Here is an 18752-nt window from a genome sequence, read left to right as displayed (position 1 = left end):
CTCAGACTTTGTTGAGGAGGTGTCATGGGCCTTGGATGAGTCGCATAGCACAATGGGGGTGTTTTGTGACTTATCCAAGGCGTTTGACTGTGTCAATCATGATATCCTCATTAAAAAACTAGAGTCGTATCCCTTTTCTGGAAATTCAGTGTCATGGTTGAAATCTTACTTAAATAATCGCTATCAGAGAACAGTCATTTGTAAAGATAATTTAAAAGTAAAGTCAGAATGGCAAAAAATTAAAATAGGTGTGCCTCAAGGTTCGATTTTGGGACCTCTTCTATTTCTTATATATATCAATGATCTTCCAAAAAATGTTTCAAATAATCTAATTCTGTATGCAGATGATACTACTGCAGTAGTTAAAACAAAAAACAATGAGGGATTAAAACATAAAATTGAAGAAAGCCTAACCGAATTGGGGAAGTGGTTTGAGATCAATGGATTGAAAATGAATGAAGAGAAAACCAAATTTGTAAGATTTTGTACACCTCAATCAATGGCACTCACTGATCAATCTCAACCAACTGATGATAATGTAAAATTTTTAGGGCTATATATTGATAAACACTTGACCTGGAGTAAGTGCATTCAGTCGGTAATTGGAAAATTAAATTCAGCCTGTTTTCAAATGTTATGCTTAAGAAATTCTATAGACCTGAAAACTTCTGTCATGCTCTATTATGCTTACTTTTATTCAATAGTTCAGTATGGAATTGAATTTTGGGGGTTCGCCTCTGAAATTGAAAAAGTTTTTAAAATTCAAAAAAAATTTATAAGAATTATGACTTTTTTACCATGGAAATCTTCGTGCAAAACAGTTTTTAAAGAATTGAATATTATGACTATTCCAAATTTGATTATTTACAAAACATTGTTAGCGGTGCATTCAAATTTTGATGACTACATTAGCGAAAACTTTGACCACATATATAACACTAGATTTAAAAATAATTTCCAATATCCGAGACACCGACTGAAGCTTGTAGAAAAAACACCTAAATACATGGGAAAAAAACTTTTTAATAAACTACCCTCAACTCTAAAAAATGTAATTAATAATAAATCTTTTAAAAGCAGCCTTGCTGATTTTCTGATTAGCAAAACGTATTACAGTGTTAATGATTACCTCAATGAAACTAACCAATCAATATGACTCTATTTTGTATGACATAGAAACTAATTTTTTTTTCTGTCATCGTTTAACTCATTTTGCCAACTTGTTTACAAACATTTTTTATGCATAAGACACATTGTTGTACATTAGGTTAAGTTAGTAATAATTTTGACAATGTCATCTGTTTTTTAGCTGTGCTATGATTTAAAACGTTGATGTGACAATAAAGAATTATTTATTTATTTATTTGAGGAAGGCCCAGAAGAAGGTGGTTCGACGAGGTGAAACATGATGTGGAAGCAAGAGGAGTGCAATGTCAGTTTGTGGAGGAAGTGGAATTGTGGAGGAACAGAATAAGAACGGAGAGGCCTAGTGAACACCCAGTCCTGAAGATAATCGGACCGGGAGAGGATATGTATGTATGTATCTCCTGAAGAGTAAATATGGGGAGACAGAAAAGTTCTCTCAAATATCAATTTGACTCCTTTATTAAAATGAAATAGAAATAATTATGGCAGAAGAAATCGTTACTGAGATCAAGTACCTAGTTTGAGGGACCTAATTGTCACAAAATTCATATAGGGCCTACTTGAAAATTTTTAAGATATCATTTAAGCTGTCAGTAAAACCAATGTTTTAAAACTTACTCAAATAATTTTAAAAGTACTAATTGTTTGTAATTTATAAAGATACACGTGTTTACCAGAGTTGGTTTTGTTGTTCTCCTGTTTCTCGCTGAGCCTGTCCGTGATAGTAGGTTGTCGGAAGCTGCCAGTTCGAGTGAACGTGTTGTTGCTGGTGTCAAAGCTCATCGTCACACCACACTCCTTGTCTCGTCGCAGCTTGCGTTCCAAACAAGCGGCAAACGCACATCCCACAGCGTGACTTAGCCTCTCACCCTGTGTACAACCACAATGTTAAGATGACAGCTGTTGACTAAAAAATCTGACTTTTACAAGAGAAGTTGTCATATATTACTCCAAATATGGTGCCAAAACTAATTCACAAGCTAATACAAGTCAACTTATAATGTACTCTTTGACATGGCAATCAAAGTCAAGCCTTTAGCCCATTAGGCATTATACAAAAAAACAATTTTATTGAATACAAAACTTGAACTATGAAGAAATTGGCCAATGACTAACTCAACACATAGTCAAATTACCAAGTATTTTGGACTGTTAGTCAAATTATCAAGCACCAACTGTGGATTCTATTAAGTATTGGACTTACAGACTCCTTGAGTGCCAGGAACCCGTGGCACATCCAGCGCCGAGTGGTGCCATCCCTGCAAATGTAAGAGAACCCTTTATCATGGTTCCTGTCTGGCGCACAGAACGATACCTTCTCTATCGTCTGGTCCACTATCAGTCCCTGCAACATGGTGAATAAGTGATGAGTTCGATAATTGTAACTAAATACAATCCAATAACTTTGACTATATTAAATAACTATTTAATCATGAGTGATGAAATGTTGAATGCTGCAGACTGATTTTCCTTTCCTCAAGACATTATCTACCTGGTCACACTGTATCCCCATACAGTCATCTCACTAATCCAAACTCCGCTAGTATAAACTAAGCTAGTTCAAACCAGCTAAACTGATTTCTGCTAATCCGAACTTCGCCAATCCGAGTGGCACGTAAATCCAAACTACCTAGCAGTATTCTATTCGGTTGGTTCTCTTTAAAGATTGTGGTGTATTAAGAAGAACCCGATCGTAGAAAATTATCAGTGATGGGATGATAGAGGGAGGAATATATGGACATTAACAGTCATAAGAGATACATTGATAAAATTCTTTTCACAAAATCGTACTGCATAAAATACGGCAATATTGAACAGGGTCCTGTCGCAATTAGTTCGGGTTATCAGGACTCTAATATATGGGTCAGGTGATTATGTTAACACAAACAATGTCTATCACTGAAAAACAATTGGTTAAAATCTTTAAATGATTGACTGTAACCAATGAATACAATTTAAACAGTGAAATCTAACCCAAACGACAGCTATCTGGCTTCAATTGGGCTAATTAATGGAAAGTCTTTTTCCATGTCCATGAGACAAGGATTGATTATAAAACATAAGTAATTAAGTTAAAAAAACATTAACATTGCACGTTGTTTAACGTGTTAACCATTGGCGTTGTTTGCCATTGCTTCAAATAAACCAAGTTTATAAGATTATTTCCACTATCAATTTCATAAAAAGTCTTTTGTGACACTTTTTTATTACCTAGTAAGACCAATTGAAAAAAAAAAACACAATATAGTTTCATAAAAAATAGTTCTTCGAGGAACGCTACTTAAAAAAAAAAACTGTAGACAAAGGGATTTATTATGAGGTCATTTTAACTAATAAAATTTGTCGAATCTTCACAAATAATTATTTAACTTCATCTGTGAACCAACTAGTAGCCTAACTAATCTCAAAGCAGTTGAAACAATCAAAGTTATCACTGACAAGTTGCACAGGGAAACTTTTAGCTCAAAGACAGCTTTGAGACACAACTTGTATCTCATTACAACCGCAACAAGTAACTTCAGTTTTGTAATTACCACTTGCAAATCTCAGTGTGTTCTCTAAGATGCAACTAACTCAACCAGTACCTTGAGTAGAATCTCAATGTTTGTTGTTAAATTGTCTGGTGAACATTTCTTTGTGTATGCTTAATTCTAAATGTACTGTAATTAGCTAGTAATATACACAATGCTGCTTAGCTATTGTCACTTAAAACAACTCTGATCCCAGATGAATTTTATTTTTCATTAGGCTGTCAATTGATGATGTTTTTAACATAAGGTTAATGTTAAATAGTAACAAATACAGGGTTTAGATGGTTTGGACCTACATTGATAAATATTAAAAATGCAAATGGCATACAAAAAGATACAAATAACAAACACATAAACATTTATTTTTAGTTTGTTTAGTATTAGAGTTAAGTTTTTAAGATACAGACTTTTTAGCTAAAAACAGCAATTCTATCGAACTATTCTCGACCAATTTTTTGTTTTTGTCAACAAAACAAAGTGTTTAGTACAAAATCATTGGGGAAATCTTAATTGAAATTTAAATACTTAAATACAAAGAGTTTTGAAACCAATCATTCAGAGATAGTGTCTGGTGTGACTTGCATTACTTTATGAACTGTCTCTGAACTAAAGCATTAGTTAGCCAGTAAACTTAAGCAGGATTATAGAAGATGCTGTAGAGTGAGGATGGTTGTAGCAAAGCCAATATTTCAGGGTGATGAAGCCATCCCCTCTCTTCCCACCCTTATTTGTCCAGCCCAGGTGTTTCTGACATAATTCATTTTCAGTTTACCTTCAATTTTTACAGATTGGATTCTTCATATCTTACAACACCCATAATAAATCAACAAAAATTACATTGTCCAATGGTGTCGCAGTATTTTACGTGACTCGTAAATAAATTTTGTTTGACATTGAAATAGATCTTTTAAATTTTGTTGGGACATATTTTAATAATTTGTATCTTAGTACATTCTGGAAATTTGCCATGCAATTTAAGATGGGCTTTGAATCAGAATAACCTATTTGAATGACCGACTATTTTGTTGAGTATGCTCCGGTACAATTATATTTTATCCCTACGTTTTTAATAGTATTACATTGGTAATTATATTACTATCACCATTGAGTATAAACCTAACCCAATATAAGGTTAGGTTTATACTCAATGCTATCACCAACGTATAATATTACGTTGGTTCGTCCAACAAATCTTAGGTAGCCAAGATTTTTAATATAGCCTACCTAAGATTACAACGGAGATCTGTAATTCATAACAGTACACTCAGTTTAATATTACATTGGTTCGTCCAACAAATCTTAGGTAGCCAAGATTTTTAATATAGCCTACCTAAGATTACAACGGAGATCTGTAATTCATAAAAGTACACTCAGATCAATTTAACTCAATTTAACAACAATAAACAATAATTTATATTCTAAAACCTGGATACAGCATGGGTTTTGGTCTACTTCAATCCATAGTCAATGGTATAACACACATTGAAAAGTATCCAAGATTTTAAGAACTATTCCCAATGGAAATAACTGTTAAAGTTACATATTTAACAAATATATATATTCTAAGAAAGAATTTATATATTATGAAATTAATTATACTAATTGTTACTATTCTGACCTTAAACAAAGAGTGTGAGAGCATATATCTCTCTGAAAGTTATTAATATATGTTTCCAACCACTTTAAAAATCCAATTTCAAAGCTCAGTAAATCCTTCCAATTTGCAACAGTTTTGTCGAGTTTGAATAGAAGCTTTGTTAACATTTCCCACCATGTTTTTAGCCAAAGGCGAGGCTATATGAATTAATTGCTGGGATTGTACGACATGATCGATTTGCTTTATCCTTATTTCATTTGTTTTAAACTTGAATTTTAACTAAAGATAATTTTGAATCAAGTTTTGTCCATGTAATAATTACTAAGTTTGTACAGTATAACATTAGACCTACACATAGGCTTGAGTAGCGAGCTGGTCTAGTGGTAGAGTGTTGGGCTTCGGTTCCAAAGGTCCCAGGTTCAAATCCCGCCAATCACCAATGGATTTTATCCATGTGATAATGCCCCAACCCATTACAACTAGCCCTAAGTAATGTGTAAAGCAGTTCTGGGGGCTATAACTAGCGTCCTGGAATATGAAAGTGGGACAAAGAAAAAAAGACTAATGTAATTGGTTCTTTAGGGTTAAATATATTATAAAAAGGTACTCAAATAACATCATAGATTTAGGCCTTAATGGAATTATGTGATATAGTGATTGGTTTACCTTGGTTTCGTCTTCGACTACCCTTAGTCCATCACTTGACACATGAAGTAAAGCTTTGACAGGTCTCCGCCGAGAGTTCTGCAACATACAAACATTTCATACAACTCGTACATAGCAGAAATATATACAGAATTACAAGGTATAGGTTAAGAATACCTAAGATTGTAGAATGTAAACAAAACTAAAAAAATAATTTTGGCGGTGTTAATGATACCATGATACTAAGAATTTATAAAGTTTTCTTATTATAGACTGTTAATCTGTTCACAATCTAAAATTTGGGACTTATAATAGACTGTCACTGGATAATAGTGATACAAAATTATAATGATTTCTTATTTATTGAAATTTTCTTGTGCTTTTAAACATTTACTAGTTTAGCAACAGATTTTGTACGAAGGTTCAATAAACTATAAATAATTCAGCGTACTATTTATAACTTTCTGTTTAGTTTGAATGTTAAGTTGGGTGAGGGGTTGCTATTGTTTTTAATTTTTTTACATTGTATCTATCTACTATGCTAGTGGCATTTATCAACGGTTTTTGACACGGTCCCAACCTTTTGAAACATTAAACCTATGACATGGGTCATCAATTATGAATTAGCCATTTTCAAATTATTGTGTAGGTATATATTATCCTTTACAATATGTATATATTTTACAAGTCACCAAATACCTACTCAAAAGATAGGCCTATCACAGGAGATAAAACATTGTTCCCAAGAAGCAGAATGAAATCCACACGTGTGGATAAGCCAATGTCTGGGTAGAAAACAAGAGAAACCAGTCAAGACCGGTTTATCACCTGATCTCAGCTCTCGGCTACTTTTTGCACCATGCAAAGTTCTCAAACATATTGTATGTCTTGTGACTTTGTTTTCTTGTAGAGAAACTAAGAGATCTAAATATAGTTTTTCTAGAAGCTAAAAAGTTTCTTTGTGATCTAGTTTTGATTTCCATATGATATTTGGCCACCACATTTATGTGGGTTTTTATTATGGGGAAATGGACAAAAGACAAAACATTAAATTAGGTTTTCAATTCTTTGTGTTTCAAACATGGAAATTTCGTCATTTCATTTTTAGAATAGGACCCACTATGTGAACACAAATAAACTATTTTTTCCTAAAAAATTCACGTTTGGATAAGATTAAACAGATATTTAATAATAAGAAAAGAAATAAGAAAAAAATTATTGCAAAAATGATCAGAAACTTCACCAATTTAGGAGCTGTACAAATTTTGAACCAAAATATTGAAAATATAGATTGATCGAAATAAAAATTATACTGACGTTAAATGCTTGGTTCTTTTTCATAGACAAATACTAAAATTAACTTATGGCTTGAGTAAGTAAATAAAAAAGACAAAGCAAAAAGCACACCGTATAAACTTTAAACAGATAAAGGCCTGACAAAGTAGTAATTAAAGTTATCTTACAACGTAAAACCAAACTTTAAAATTTATCGAATGCTGACTCATAAATTTCAAGCTTCAAGGCAATTAAGATAAATTGAGTTGGGTCTTTGACTAATCGGATGGTTTTAGTTTCACACAAGCTATTAGACTGTTGTTAAACTTACCCGTAAAACTTTAAGCGCTTCTTCGCACACAGGCATTCCCCTTGACTCAAAAACTTCAACACATCCGAGATACTGAAACAGATAATATAGTAAATTAAAAAGTTATCAAAGATTTTACTAAAATTGTTCTAAAAAAATGCATACCTATAATCTAAGGTGTAAGTTGTACACAGTACACATCTCAATATTGGACAGTCAAAGCTAAATATTACGATATTACATATTTGTTGAAAAAATAACAACTGAGTAATAATTCCTCTCAAACAGATTTCGTTACTACAGTAAACCTAATAATAGTCATGTTTCCAGAAACATTGATTTTGGCGTCCACTGTCAACAATTGGTGTTTTGTAACAATGTGAATCAACAAATCCCATTATGTTTGACTGTTGGATACAAAGCGTTACTAAGTTACATGGTTAACCGTGCAATGTAATCCTTTACATGGCACATCGTAGAGTACACAAACACCTCTCTAGAGTCAGGTGGTTTGATGTCTCTTGCTCTTTAACATAACTAACGTCCACGAGTGTAAATAATTCATGAAAAGACTTGGTCCTCGCTGCTACAGTGTTTGTGATGTGGCTTGAATTTAACGATGTGCAAGTTTCCAGCGTAAACTTTTGTTTGATCTTGTTCACTGAAAGATCCAAAGCTTTGTGCTATTGTGAATCTATGAATTATTGGAATTTAGTATTATCAAGTCAGACCATGTACATAGCAGATTAAAAATAAAATATAGTTTAAATTGAACAGAAAACAGGGACATTACTTTACTAACATTTAAACCTCGACTCTGGTTAGTCTGCCAATAGGTAAAGTTAACCATAATTCATTTGATAATGCAGATACTCATTGATGTTATCCCCTGTGTTACTCAAAATACATTAAACTATGTTAAGCTTCCAGTAATTGACCAAATCTTTACTAGTGAGATGGAGATAGCAAAAGATTGCATTACTTTATATTGTATAGATAACCAAACAAAAGAATAAGATACTTTAAAGCCAAACAGGATGAATAAAATGATATTTTGTGTAGAAAACTATGTCTGTTGGAGTAACCTAGGTCCAGTCATCGCTAGTGTATGACTTCTGGAACCTTAACCAGTTGGTCTCGTTATTACTACACTATGCATGGCAAGTATCAGTGCCTACCTTGACATGGAACTGGCAAGTGCCTGCCTTCACAGCCGACTCATCTGCCTGCCACTGATGAGGCTTGGAGCTCTCGGGAACGTGGTCCTTGCGGCGGCGGAAACTGTCACGGAAACTCCGCCGCAGTCGGTCCATCCTACGAGGGGAGCGGCCCTGTAACAAACAGACAACGTCAGCTTACAACAATCAGTGGTAGATGTAGTATCACAGAATAAAGAGTTGTTACTCTAAACTCTAAACAAAAGAACAATATATTCAAAGAAGAATACAGAATTAGAGACAGCACACACGTTTTTTTGAAACAACAGCGCTATTATTTGTTTTTTGATTAACAATCATATTTTCATATTTTCAACACTTTCCTCTACCAATGCAATAGAGCTGTATCAGCTGATAATAAGACAGATGACAACCCTGAGACTACATCAGTATGTAATGTGTCATGTAATGTAATGTGTTCAGTATGCTTCCAGTGATGTCCTGGTGCTCACAATATGCACTGTGCAGTTGATAGACCTGTCTCCTGTCTGTGATATTTTCTTCTTGTTGTTAGGTGTATAATGTGTTTGTATTTAACTTATCCTGACAACAGCTTAAAAATTTAATTTATTTGTCGAAGACCTTAGAAGAGTTAAAACAACCACGATGGAATGTTTAATTTAATACTTATACTACATCTGACGAAGTATACATAATATTTACCATCCCATCTCACAAAACCATAAGGCTATACGAAAAAATATCCTGTAGAATAATTTGGAATAATTTAGAATGGTGTTTAGATGGTTCATGAACCAAATAGTTAGAAATCAGAGCTTATTGGAAAAGTTACTGAGGCTGTCTCAAAGATGGCTTCCGAGAAACTCAATATCATTACAAGGTGTTCTTATTAATGTATTCAGGAAACTTGATACCTTTGTGAAAATTCCTAGAGATATATGTGGGATATTTGACAAAATAATTTTTGAGAAAATAAGTGAAAAAAAAAATTGGATGAAAATTCAATTTAAAGGGCAGGCCCTAATTTTGAGAAAAGAAACAAAAGAAAAGTCATTGAGGATTACCAAAGATTCCTCCAAAAACCTTATATCAAAATGAGGCTCTCTCTACGGATATATATTAAAGACACTTTATACCATTATACAAATTTAAAAAATGCAACCAGGGAACTTAATACCTTTGTGAAGATTCTTAATGATGATCCAGGAAAAGAAACTCAATACTTTCTCAACAGCTTCGTTGAAAATGTTTCGGAAAGTAAGTAAGCCATTAAACAGTTTAAAATTTTCAAAATGAAAGATACAAAAACTGTTTCTAAAGAAAGAACTTCACCGCCTTCATCAGATTAAAATAAACAATATTAATGTGTATCTCAAATTAAAATCTATTCTTGATATTTTCAAAGAAAATCTGTTAATTATAGAAATTTATCATGTCTGGATCTGTTGTATCAAAGCATTAAACATGCTCAACACAAACACATGTCCAACACAAAACTCAATTTGCCTTTAACTACACTAAGTGCCATCATAGGTCCAACACTAAAAGCCTGTTGAAGATATAATTCCCTTGAAATCCAATTTACTTGGAAGCACGGTTTGAGTGAAGAAGAGCAAAGTAAATAATGATTTGGGATGGATAATATTGAATCCCTCGAAAAAAAACTTGCTAAGCTGATTAAATATTATAATTGTATTTATTTTTATTTTTTACAAAACAATGAAATGAATCTCATCTCAAACAGAATAAAGTGTCAGATACAACATGATCTAATTTGAATATTGTTTCAATGAAATTACTATTTTACCAAATAGTTCAAATGATTTAGAGAAGTAGAATGAACAGGGGCGATTGACTGATTGAATTGGGCAGTTTTCCGCACTATGTCACAGAAAACGTATAGCCTATAGTCAAAGGTAATAGTAACTGAATTTAAGAAATAAAATCATACTATTCAAAACGTATACTTTACTATCAAAATACCTTTTTTTAATCTCGCAATATTCCTAAATAACCTATAACCTATGCAAATTTAATTTACCTTCTGATAGTATTGTTTAAAATTGAAAAACGTAATTTGTAACTTGAGCATGGAATGAAGCCAATAAAGGAACATTCAGTGAACCTTGGTAAATGGGGTAATGGACTTGGTATCGATGCCAACTTTAGATGGCTTCATAGCATCAACAGCCAATAATGGGTATTGCTTCTGCCATTCTTGGACACAAACACCATGGAGTCCTTTCATACAGATTTGTCCTTGATTGTAATCTTATTTAAAGTCACTTAAATGAAAATTTAAAGGGAATATCATGTAGCTAATTAAGAGAGGTTGTGTAAGAAAAGGGATGGAGTTAGCCTTGTTTACAAAGTGTGTTCTTTTAGTAAAGTATTAATAGCTTAGTATAAAATAAAGAATTTGGCCAGGTTTGATTAACATATCCAGAAATAAACACAAACTACAACAGTTAACTTATTCTCCATAAAAATATCATAAGAATTTGAATTCCAATTTTTTTTTGAATTTTTCCTTTACTAAAAACCGTACAAAAACACACTACAAAACCCTCCCACTCCCACATTTATATTTGTATTGTATATATATTGTATTGTGTATTTTGTATTGTTTATATTTGTATATATTAGTATTGGTATTTGTATTGGAAAATTTGGTGTTTTGAGGGTCAAAAATGAGAAAAACCCAATCTTGACCCCATAAACCCCCCCCCCCCCCCCCCGTAAAACCCGCGAACTCATTCAAGTTTATCCCGCCTTACACCTTTAAACCAAATTTTTTCATCAAAATCGGGCAAATAAATTAAAAAGAAAAATCAATCCCGGGCCTAGGTCTTAGCTACTTAAATACTTAAAAAACCGTGCCACCTACGGTACGGTAATAGCTACTTCCCTATAGACTATAGGGAAATTCGCTAAAAAGAAAAACCGGACTAGTCATGTTGAGTAAATATGGTACCGGTATCAAGAGAAATATTTTATAATTTTATCACTGGTTTATGGAACATTAAATACCTAAGCAGAATAGTCAGAGACAAAAGAAGCCTTCTGCAAGATACCTTGTAATATTTCAAGGTGTTTCTGTCAGACTTAAGCTGCAGACAAAAGATAAGAAACAGTCTTATCCTGACCCTACATATGTCTTGGACTTGGCTTACCTTGCAATATTTTGAAAACTACACAAAAATTCTGTATATTTTGTCAAGTTTATTTCTATTCCTTTATCTTATAACGTCGGTTTTAGTTCATTTCATTCCATCCACACATGAGAGTCTAAAGAAACTTTGATCATTATAGGCCTACTATTTAATTTGAGAGTTTTTTTTTTATCCAAGCAAGACACAGCGGGGAATTGGTTAAATATACATGGGCTATAATTTATTTCCATTAGGCAGGCTAGGTTATTTTAGCAATCAATCACAGTTATTCAGTCAACTACTTCTGGAAAGAGTATGTTTTAATTTAACAGATTTACAAGCTGCAAATACAAACAAGAAATAAATAATTTTACAGACGTAATACTGGGTCTATAAATAAAAAACATTGATTATCATTGTTATACAGTTTCCAAAATAATTCAGGATAAATTTACGAATGGGCCATGTGGCTCTAACAAAATTGTCTGAATGAATAAATATTTTTTATTTAATTTCAAAATATAAATCAAGTTTGCCACAAACAGTATTGTGACATAGATATGTATAAGTACATGTTTACTAACCTGTCTGAATGGTATTTTTCTAAACCAAATTTGCTAAGGTTTCTTCAACAAAAAATAAATTGATGAGTTATATGGTAACTTTAATAAGGTATTCAAAGTTATAAAAACATTTTCTGAAAAATGCTATGAACAACTGTAATTTTTCTATAAATCTTGTAGAAGATCACAAAATTTAAGCACAGATCAACTTTAAAGTATGGAACCATTAAATCATTTCTAACTAATTTAAATTCAACTTTTCAAATCAGAAATCAGAAACTTTTTATTGTCGTAATTTGCAAGGTACATGCATATGACAAAGTCAACAATGAGGTCCAAGTTCCACCAAGAAAAGAAAACTAATAGACAAAAGATTTTTGTCTGGGCAGTCACAATAGATCAAAAATAAAAAAAATCTATCCATGCAAGCATTGAGCCTATCAGAAAAAATGACAGTAAAAGGTCAAAAATATTCAAACAGATCATATGGGCATACTCAACATGCAAATAAATAAATAGAGACTTACAGGCATTGAGTAACGTTGACATGACAAAATTTCATGCTACTAATCAACTAATCAATAATACTAATCAAACTAATCAAGAGGATAATATATATATTGTTTTTCAAAATAACACTGACAAAAATCCAGCCCCATAGTGATTGCAAAGAGAGGGAAACTTTAACCACCCTTTTATGTTTAAAATCTTTAAATCCGCCGTTAAAAAAATGTCCAAAGTACTAAAGAGAATACAAGTTTAGAAAATGGTAGACCATATAAATAAAAAGGTTCACACCAATGAGATCAATAATATTTTACAACAAAAACTCTGCAAATGAAGTGCAAACAAACAAATTAACAAATGCTTTCTAAAAATAGTTCTGTTTTAAAATAGAAGGTTGCTCATTGAGATTCAACCATGTCTTACCGACTCATTAATAATTCATAAAGTATCCTTGTTGGAATCTGTCCCTGAGGACATTGAATTTGTTCATTGAAATTATTTTCATAAGACGTAAATTAGAAAAGTATTTTTGCCATTAAATTTAAGTTTTTTACACTGTTGTAAATCAAGCAAAACATTTCAGTTAATACAGAGCAAACATTTGAGTAATGAGAGGAAGGTAAAATTAAAAGTTAACTTTTCTGTAACTTCTTAGAATCAGACATATTTGTTCTGCTTTTATATGTCCAACAAATATTGATTTAGGCCTATTATTCTGAATGATGGCATTGAATTGGAAAACATACAGAAGTATGTAGAAATATATGTCTCTAGCGCGGTTAAATGAGTTTTTTGAGATATTTCTCAACACATCCAATAAAAAAAATTTGTAAATTGAGAAAAAGCGTACAACATACAACAATAATATATTTGTACGTAAATAAGATACATAAGGATTTCATTGACACAATTAACTTCATTGCCAAAATTATACACATGGAATTAGACTATTTAAGAGCGTGAGAATAGTACATAAAAGAGACTTGCTACCGATTCGTATTTAAAGTTGTGTCGATATTTCACTATAAACAGAAGAACAATGGATTGGGGAACAAAGGCGGGAGGAACGACGGACAAAGGAACACTCTTGATTACCAGCTCTAATTGAGACCATCGTGCTTCAGGGTTGTTGAATGTTGGGATTTGATACCGAGTCGTTGCCAAAGTTGCATCGATAACCTCCATTACAAACGAATTATGGAACAGGGGAGTGAGACAGGAGGAACGACGGACAAAGGAACACTCTTGATTACCAGCTATAATTGAGACCATCGTGCTTCAGGTTTGTTGAATGTTGAGAGTTGATACCGAGTCGTTACCAAAGTTGCATCGATAACCTCCATTATAAACGAATTATGGAACAGGGAACTGAGACAGGAGGAACGACGGACAAAGGAACACTCTTCATACATCGTGCTTCAGTTCAGGTTTGTTGAGAGTTGCTACCGATTCGTTACCAAAGTTACATCAATAACCACCATTATAAACAGAGGAACGATGGAACAGGGAACTGAGACAGGAGGAACGACGGACAAAGGAACACTCTTCATACATCGTGCTTCAGTTCAGGTTTGTTGAGAGTTGCTACCGATTCGTTACCAAAGTTACATCAATAATTACCATTATAAACAGAGGAACGATGGAACAGGGAACTGAGACAGGAGGAACGACGGACAAAGGAACACTCTTCATACATCGTGCTTCAGTTCAGGTTTGAGTCGTTACTAAATTTACATCAATAACCACCATTATAAACAGAGGAACGATGGAACAGGGAACTGAGACGGGAGGAACGGCGGACAAAGGAACACTCTTGATTACCGGCTCTATAATTGAGAAGATCGTGCTTCAGGGATGTTTTCAAAGCACTTCCCACTTACGTCAAATTCTCCGAGTTTACATAAACTTCGACTGCCAACTTTGAGTAATTCTAAAATTGTTTTACCTTCAAGTACTATGCAGAGTAAAATAGATGTAAGATAAATGTATGGATAAATGCTATCAAACTACAATTTTTTTCATACCAAACTACAGTATTCATTATTTCAAAAAAAAAAAAAATAATTAGGTTTTCTGTAGCAGAAAACTAAGTACAGTACTCATTAAACCTAATGTTGGGGATTTTTTAAAGACATTCTAATAATAATCTAACTACACTGGACGAAAGGAAATTAGTTTAGTCTGCTGGTGTGCTGCAGCGGGGGTTATTATTCAAGTTTACAACGATAAAATCAAACACTAAAGTCTGGTTTTAATTTGCAATCCACACAAGGGCAATGAGGATTTAGGACGGCTGTTGACGTGTGTGATCAATAGATGGATGTAGGGCGGCGTTGGGCACCACGATAAGGTCAGCCCTCGCACAATCCAACGGTTTCTTGGCGATATTTATTCCAAGAATACTATTCGGTCAAGAAACCAAACTGCAAAATACAGTAACTGTTTAACTGCCAAAAACACATATTTGCGTTCATTTGTATTATGCACTTCTATCTTTACACACTGGTTACGGGGCGAGAACGTAAAAAATAATACCTAGAGTTATTTAAAATGTAGGATTAACATTTTTAAAAAGGGTTTAATTTTTTACCTTGATTATAGTTTATAAAATCTAAACAAAACCATTTATTTGCGGAAAATATTCTCGTTACTACAATTCCAGCTTTAGATCAGGGCAATGAACCTCTTTAAATTAAAGCAGAGTTAGCAAATACTGTAGTGTTTTCCAATAATTATTTATTCCTTAAGTTCCCACCTTCAAACTTTAAAGGCCTGAGATAGCTTCTGGATTTAAATATCAAAACGTAAAAAAAAAACTTTACCTTTCCTCGTTATAGTATCTACGTTTGAGTGAAATGTCGAGCAAATCAGTCCAATGGTGTTTTCATTATGTTATTTACCCTAAAATACAGGAAAAATTACAGAGTCCACATCAAATTCCTCAAACATATTCCGTCTCAAACACGCTTAAAAATATACTACAGTATTTGGAATAGGATCAGACTTGAAAGTCTGGCTGGAACCAAAATCTATGTTAGCTCATTAATTACAGTATAATGAATCAAGTGTTATTATCAACAGTCAAGGTTGGCAACACTGAGCCGTCTGTCGTCTGGCCACAGTCAGCTGTTTGCGTTGACCTCCATATTGTAAGGATAGCGTAGGATGGTTCAGTGTTTCTTATAATCAGTTTCAACACAACATTCCTTGTATAAAAACATGTTAATGGCCAAACTGACCAGCTGTTTCTATATGCCAAGCATTCGGACCAACATTATTTTGTTAATGTTTACGCTAGTGGCTTTTTCAATGGAGGAAAAGTAATGGTTTCAGAAAAAACCGTAAACCCATAACGTTTTGCTGGATATCCGCACCAACTACGGATAACCACTATGAAACAACACAGTCATAACCATAGATGTTCCATTATATTTAACCTGATGAACAAGTAAACTACCGTATATTAGTTTTTATTAGTTATATGGTTTTGTCATTATTCTGTAAATCCTTTTGGAGACATTGGTTCATTGGTTCATTTCACTATTCTTCATATAAACCTATTCCTGCAACTCAGTTAACAACTTTGACTACTGAAGAAGGTATGCCATTTTTATACATTAACTGCTACAGGTTTTTTTAGTAGTTAGTAGCATAATTGCCTGATTCTCTTCTACATTAGCCTCATGTTTCAGAAAACCTAATATTTTGCTGTATATTAAATTCATTAAATAGTAGTTAATAGGAACGTATATTGTGCTGCAATACAAATCCAGTATATGATTAAACATTTGGCGTAAAAACGGGATTTACAGCAGATTATTCTTTGGGCAAATACAATTGTACTGATTTAATTGAACTACTGACTGACTGCAATGTTAACATTCGAACGGAGTGTGTACTTCAGGGCAGAGTTTCTATAATCAAAGCCGTTACAAAGCCACATTTTCATTTCATTGACAAACCGGGAATGTTAAACTTACACACATAAATGTAAAAATAACTTGGTTTCAAATCAAAGAGTTCATAGCCTGGAAAAAGATAACTTCACAAACTCTTTGGCTAGTAATTAAGTGAGAAAAACTAGCTTCAGCTCTAAGAATGTATTTGTCGACGAACAAACAACAATTAAGTACCAACACCCCTAAAGCAAACCAAACTTTTCCAGGAAATCAGAGCAGTTTTCGTTTCCAGCTTCCCTGTTTATTAAGCTGTTTAAGTGCTTCATCTCGTAATTACATATAAATAGCGTAATACTAAACATAATCAAAATACCACTGACTGTTGAAGATACGTTAACTTTCTATCAGCTTCTTATTCTTGTTTTAATTTTCTTACTTGACGCTTAATGACATTGCTGTGAACTCGTAGGTGAACCCGAAATCCATTCATGGACTCGTTGATACTAAACAATCACAACGATAAGTATAAGAATTTTTATTTCATGTTAATATTAAGAAAAGGGTTTACAACTGTAAAAACAATTTATGTAATAGCGGAGAAATAAAATTTCTTCGACGAAACTCGCTGGTGTTATCAAGAAATAGCGATAAAATTCGTAGAGAAATGCGAATCTAGCCAACACGTTTCTCAATTGCGTTTCTAGAGGAAACAGAGTTTTCCAATCAATACCTCAATTTGAGAACCGCGCTCTCCCAGTCAATCGAATAAATCACCGTCACATCCACTGTGAGTTATAAATCGACCAAGATTCTTCTTGTATGAACGAATTTATACTTTTTGGATCAAATGGTAATAAATCACAGCTAGTAGGAAAATATATGAAAAATAAAATAAATCGCACGGAATAGTAAAAACGTAAAAACTATTGGTGTTTGGAAGGATTCGAATTCTAACCTCAAAGACAGAAGTGATAATCACTAGAGCGGTAATAAGTTGCGGCAGTCAATCGAAGTTAAGCGGAATAAGCTGAAATGACTTTACACGTTCGTCTTGGAATTAATACATTCAATAATCCTACCACATCGTGAGTTGGTATTCAATATTAAAACCACCATAAATATACACTACACTGACTCAATGAGAAAGCACTCAAGTCCTCAGGGATAACTAGTTTTAAAGTTCAACCGGCAAAATGTCAGAAAGTTAACAATTAGTTGATTGACTAATAGTGGAGTTACAATAGAAAATAACATTACTATTATTGCAGAATTGTAGGGGTTTCCGTGTTTTAAGTATAATCGCATTATCATAACAAAACTGTATTTGCAAGGTTTCATACTAATGCCTTTAGGCTAATCATTGACAATATAAATAAACTGACTCGAACAACTTATACATTGTGTATTCCAATAATGTGTTATTGTAATTAATAACCACTAAGTGCATTGCACATATCGTACATGTAATGTTTTTGATCCAAACCAACTCCTCCCAACGTTCTAACTAGCACACGTTCCAACCAACTTCAACGTGGGGATCATTTATGAAACATCCTTCGAAACACCCTCGGAAATTTGATCGTACAGTACAATATTCCCTTGACAAGCAAGTTCCTCTGTGACGTGATATCTATATTATGCCCTTAGATCTTGTTGGACCTATAGTAAACAGCCCTTTATAACGTTTGTTTCATACACAAACCTATTCAACGAATACAGGACGACAAAGAGTGAAAGTTTTGTGCGTACAATTTGATTATAAAGATGGGTTCATTATCGTATTAGGAAAGACTTAAAAAATGACACATTATTTTTGGAATTACTCATAAATATGTAAATTTGGATGCGTGATTTCCCTACAATCGAAACAGCTCAAAAATAAATGAGTTATGAGGCTGCAAATAATGTATCAAGATGAAAAAGGCGAAAAGCGTTGAGGGACTTAATCC

At 33.1% G+C, this 18752-nt stretch overlaps 1 protein-coding gene across 3 annotated transcripts in view; it reads right to left on the bottom strand.

Annotated features, from left to right (window-relative positions):
- Positions 1–18752, bottom strand: part of LOC128985999 (protein numb-like) — a 113512-nt gene that overhangs the window by 15802 nt on the left and 78958 nt on the right. For all 3 annotated transcript variants that reach the window (XM_054406048.1, XM_054406046.1, XM_054406047.1), the window contains 5 exons: positions 8683–8835; positions 7526–7597; positions 5941–6018; positions 2351–2491; positions 1821–2016 (listed from right to left, as the gene is read on the bottom strand). In XM_054406048.1, coding sequence (XP_054262023.1) covers positions 1821–2016; positions 2351–2491; positions 5941–6018; positions 7526–7597; positions 8683–8817 — 622 coding nt within the window. In that variant the 5' untranslated portion in view covers positions 8818–8835. The remainder of the gene's footprint in view (positions 1–1820; positions 2017–2350; positions 2492–5940; positions 6019–7525; positions 7598–8682; positions 8836–18752) is intronic.

The sequence above is a fragment of the Macrosteles quadrilineatus genome, unplaced genomic scaffold, assembly GCF_028750875.1.
Source record: "Macrosteles quadrilineatus isolate MER2022 unplaced genomic scaffold, UCM_ALF_1.0 Scaffold_2__2_contigs__length_208266976, whole genome shotgun sequence".
Classification (NCBI taxonomy): Eukaryota; Metazoa; Arthropoda; class Insecta; order Hemiptera; family Cicadellidae; genus Macrosteles; species Macrosteles quadrilineatus.
The sequence above is the reverse complement of the archived record's forward strand: the minus strand, read 5'-3'. Positions and strand labels throughout refer to the sequence as shown.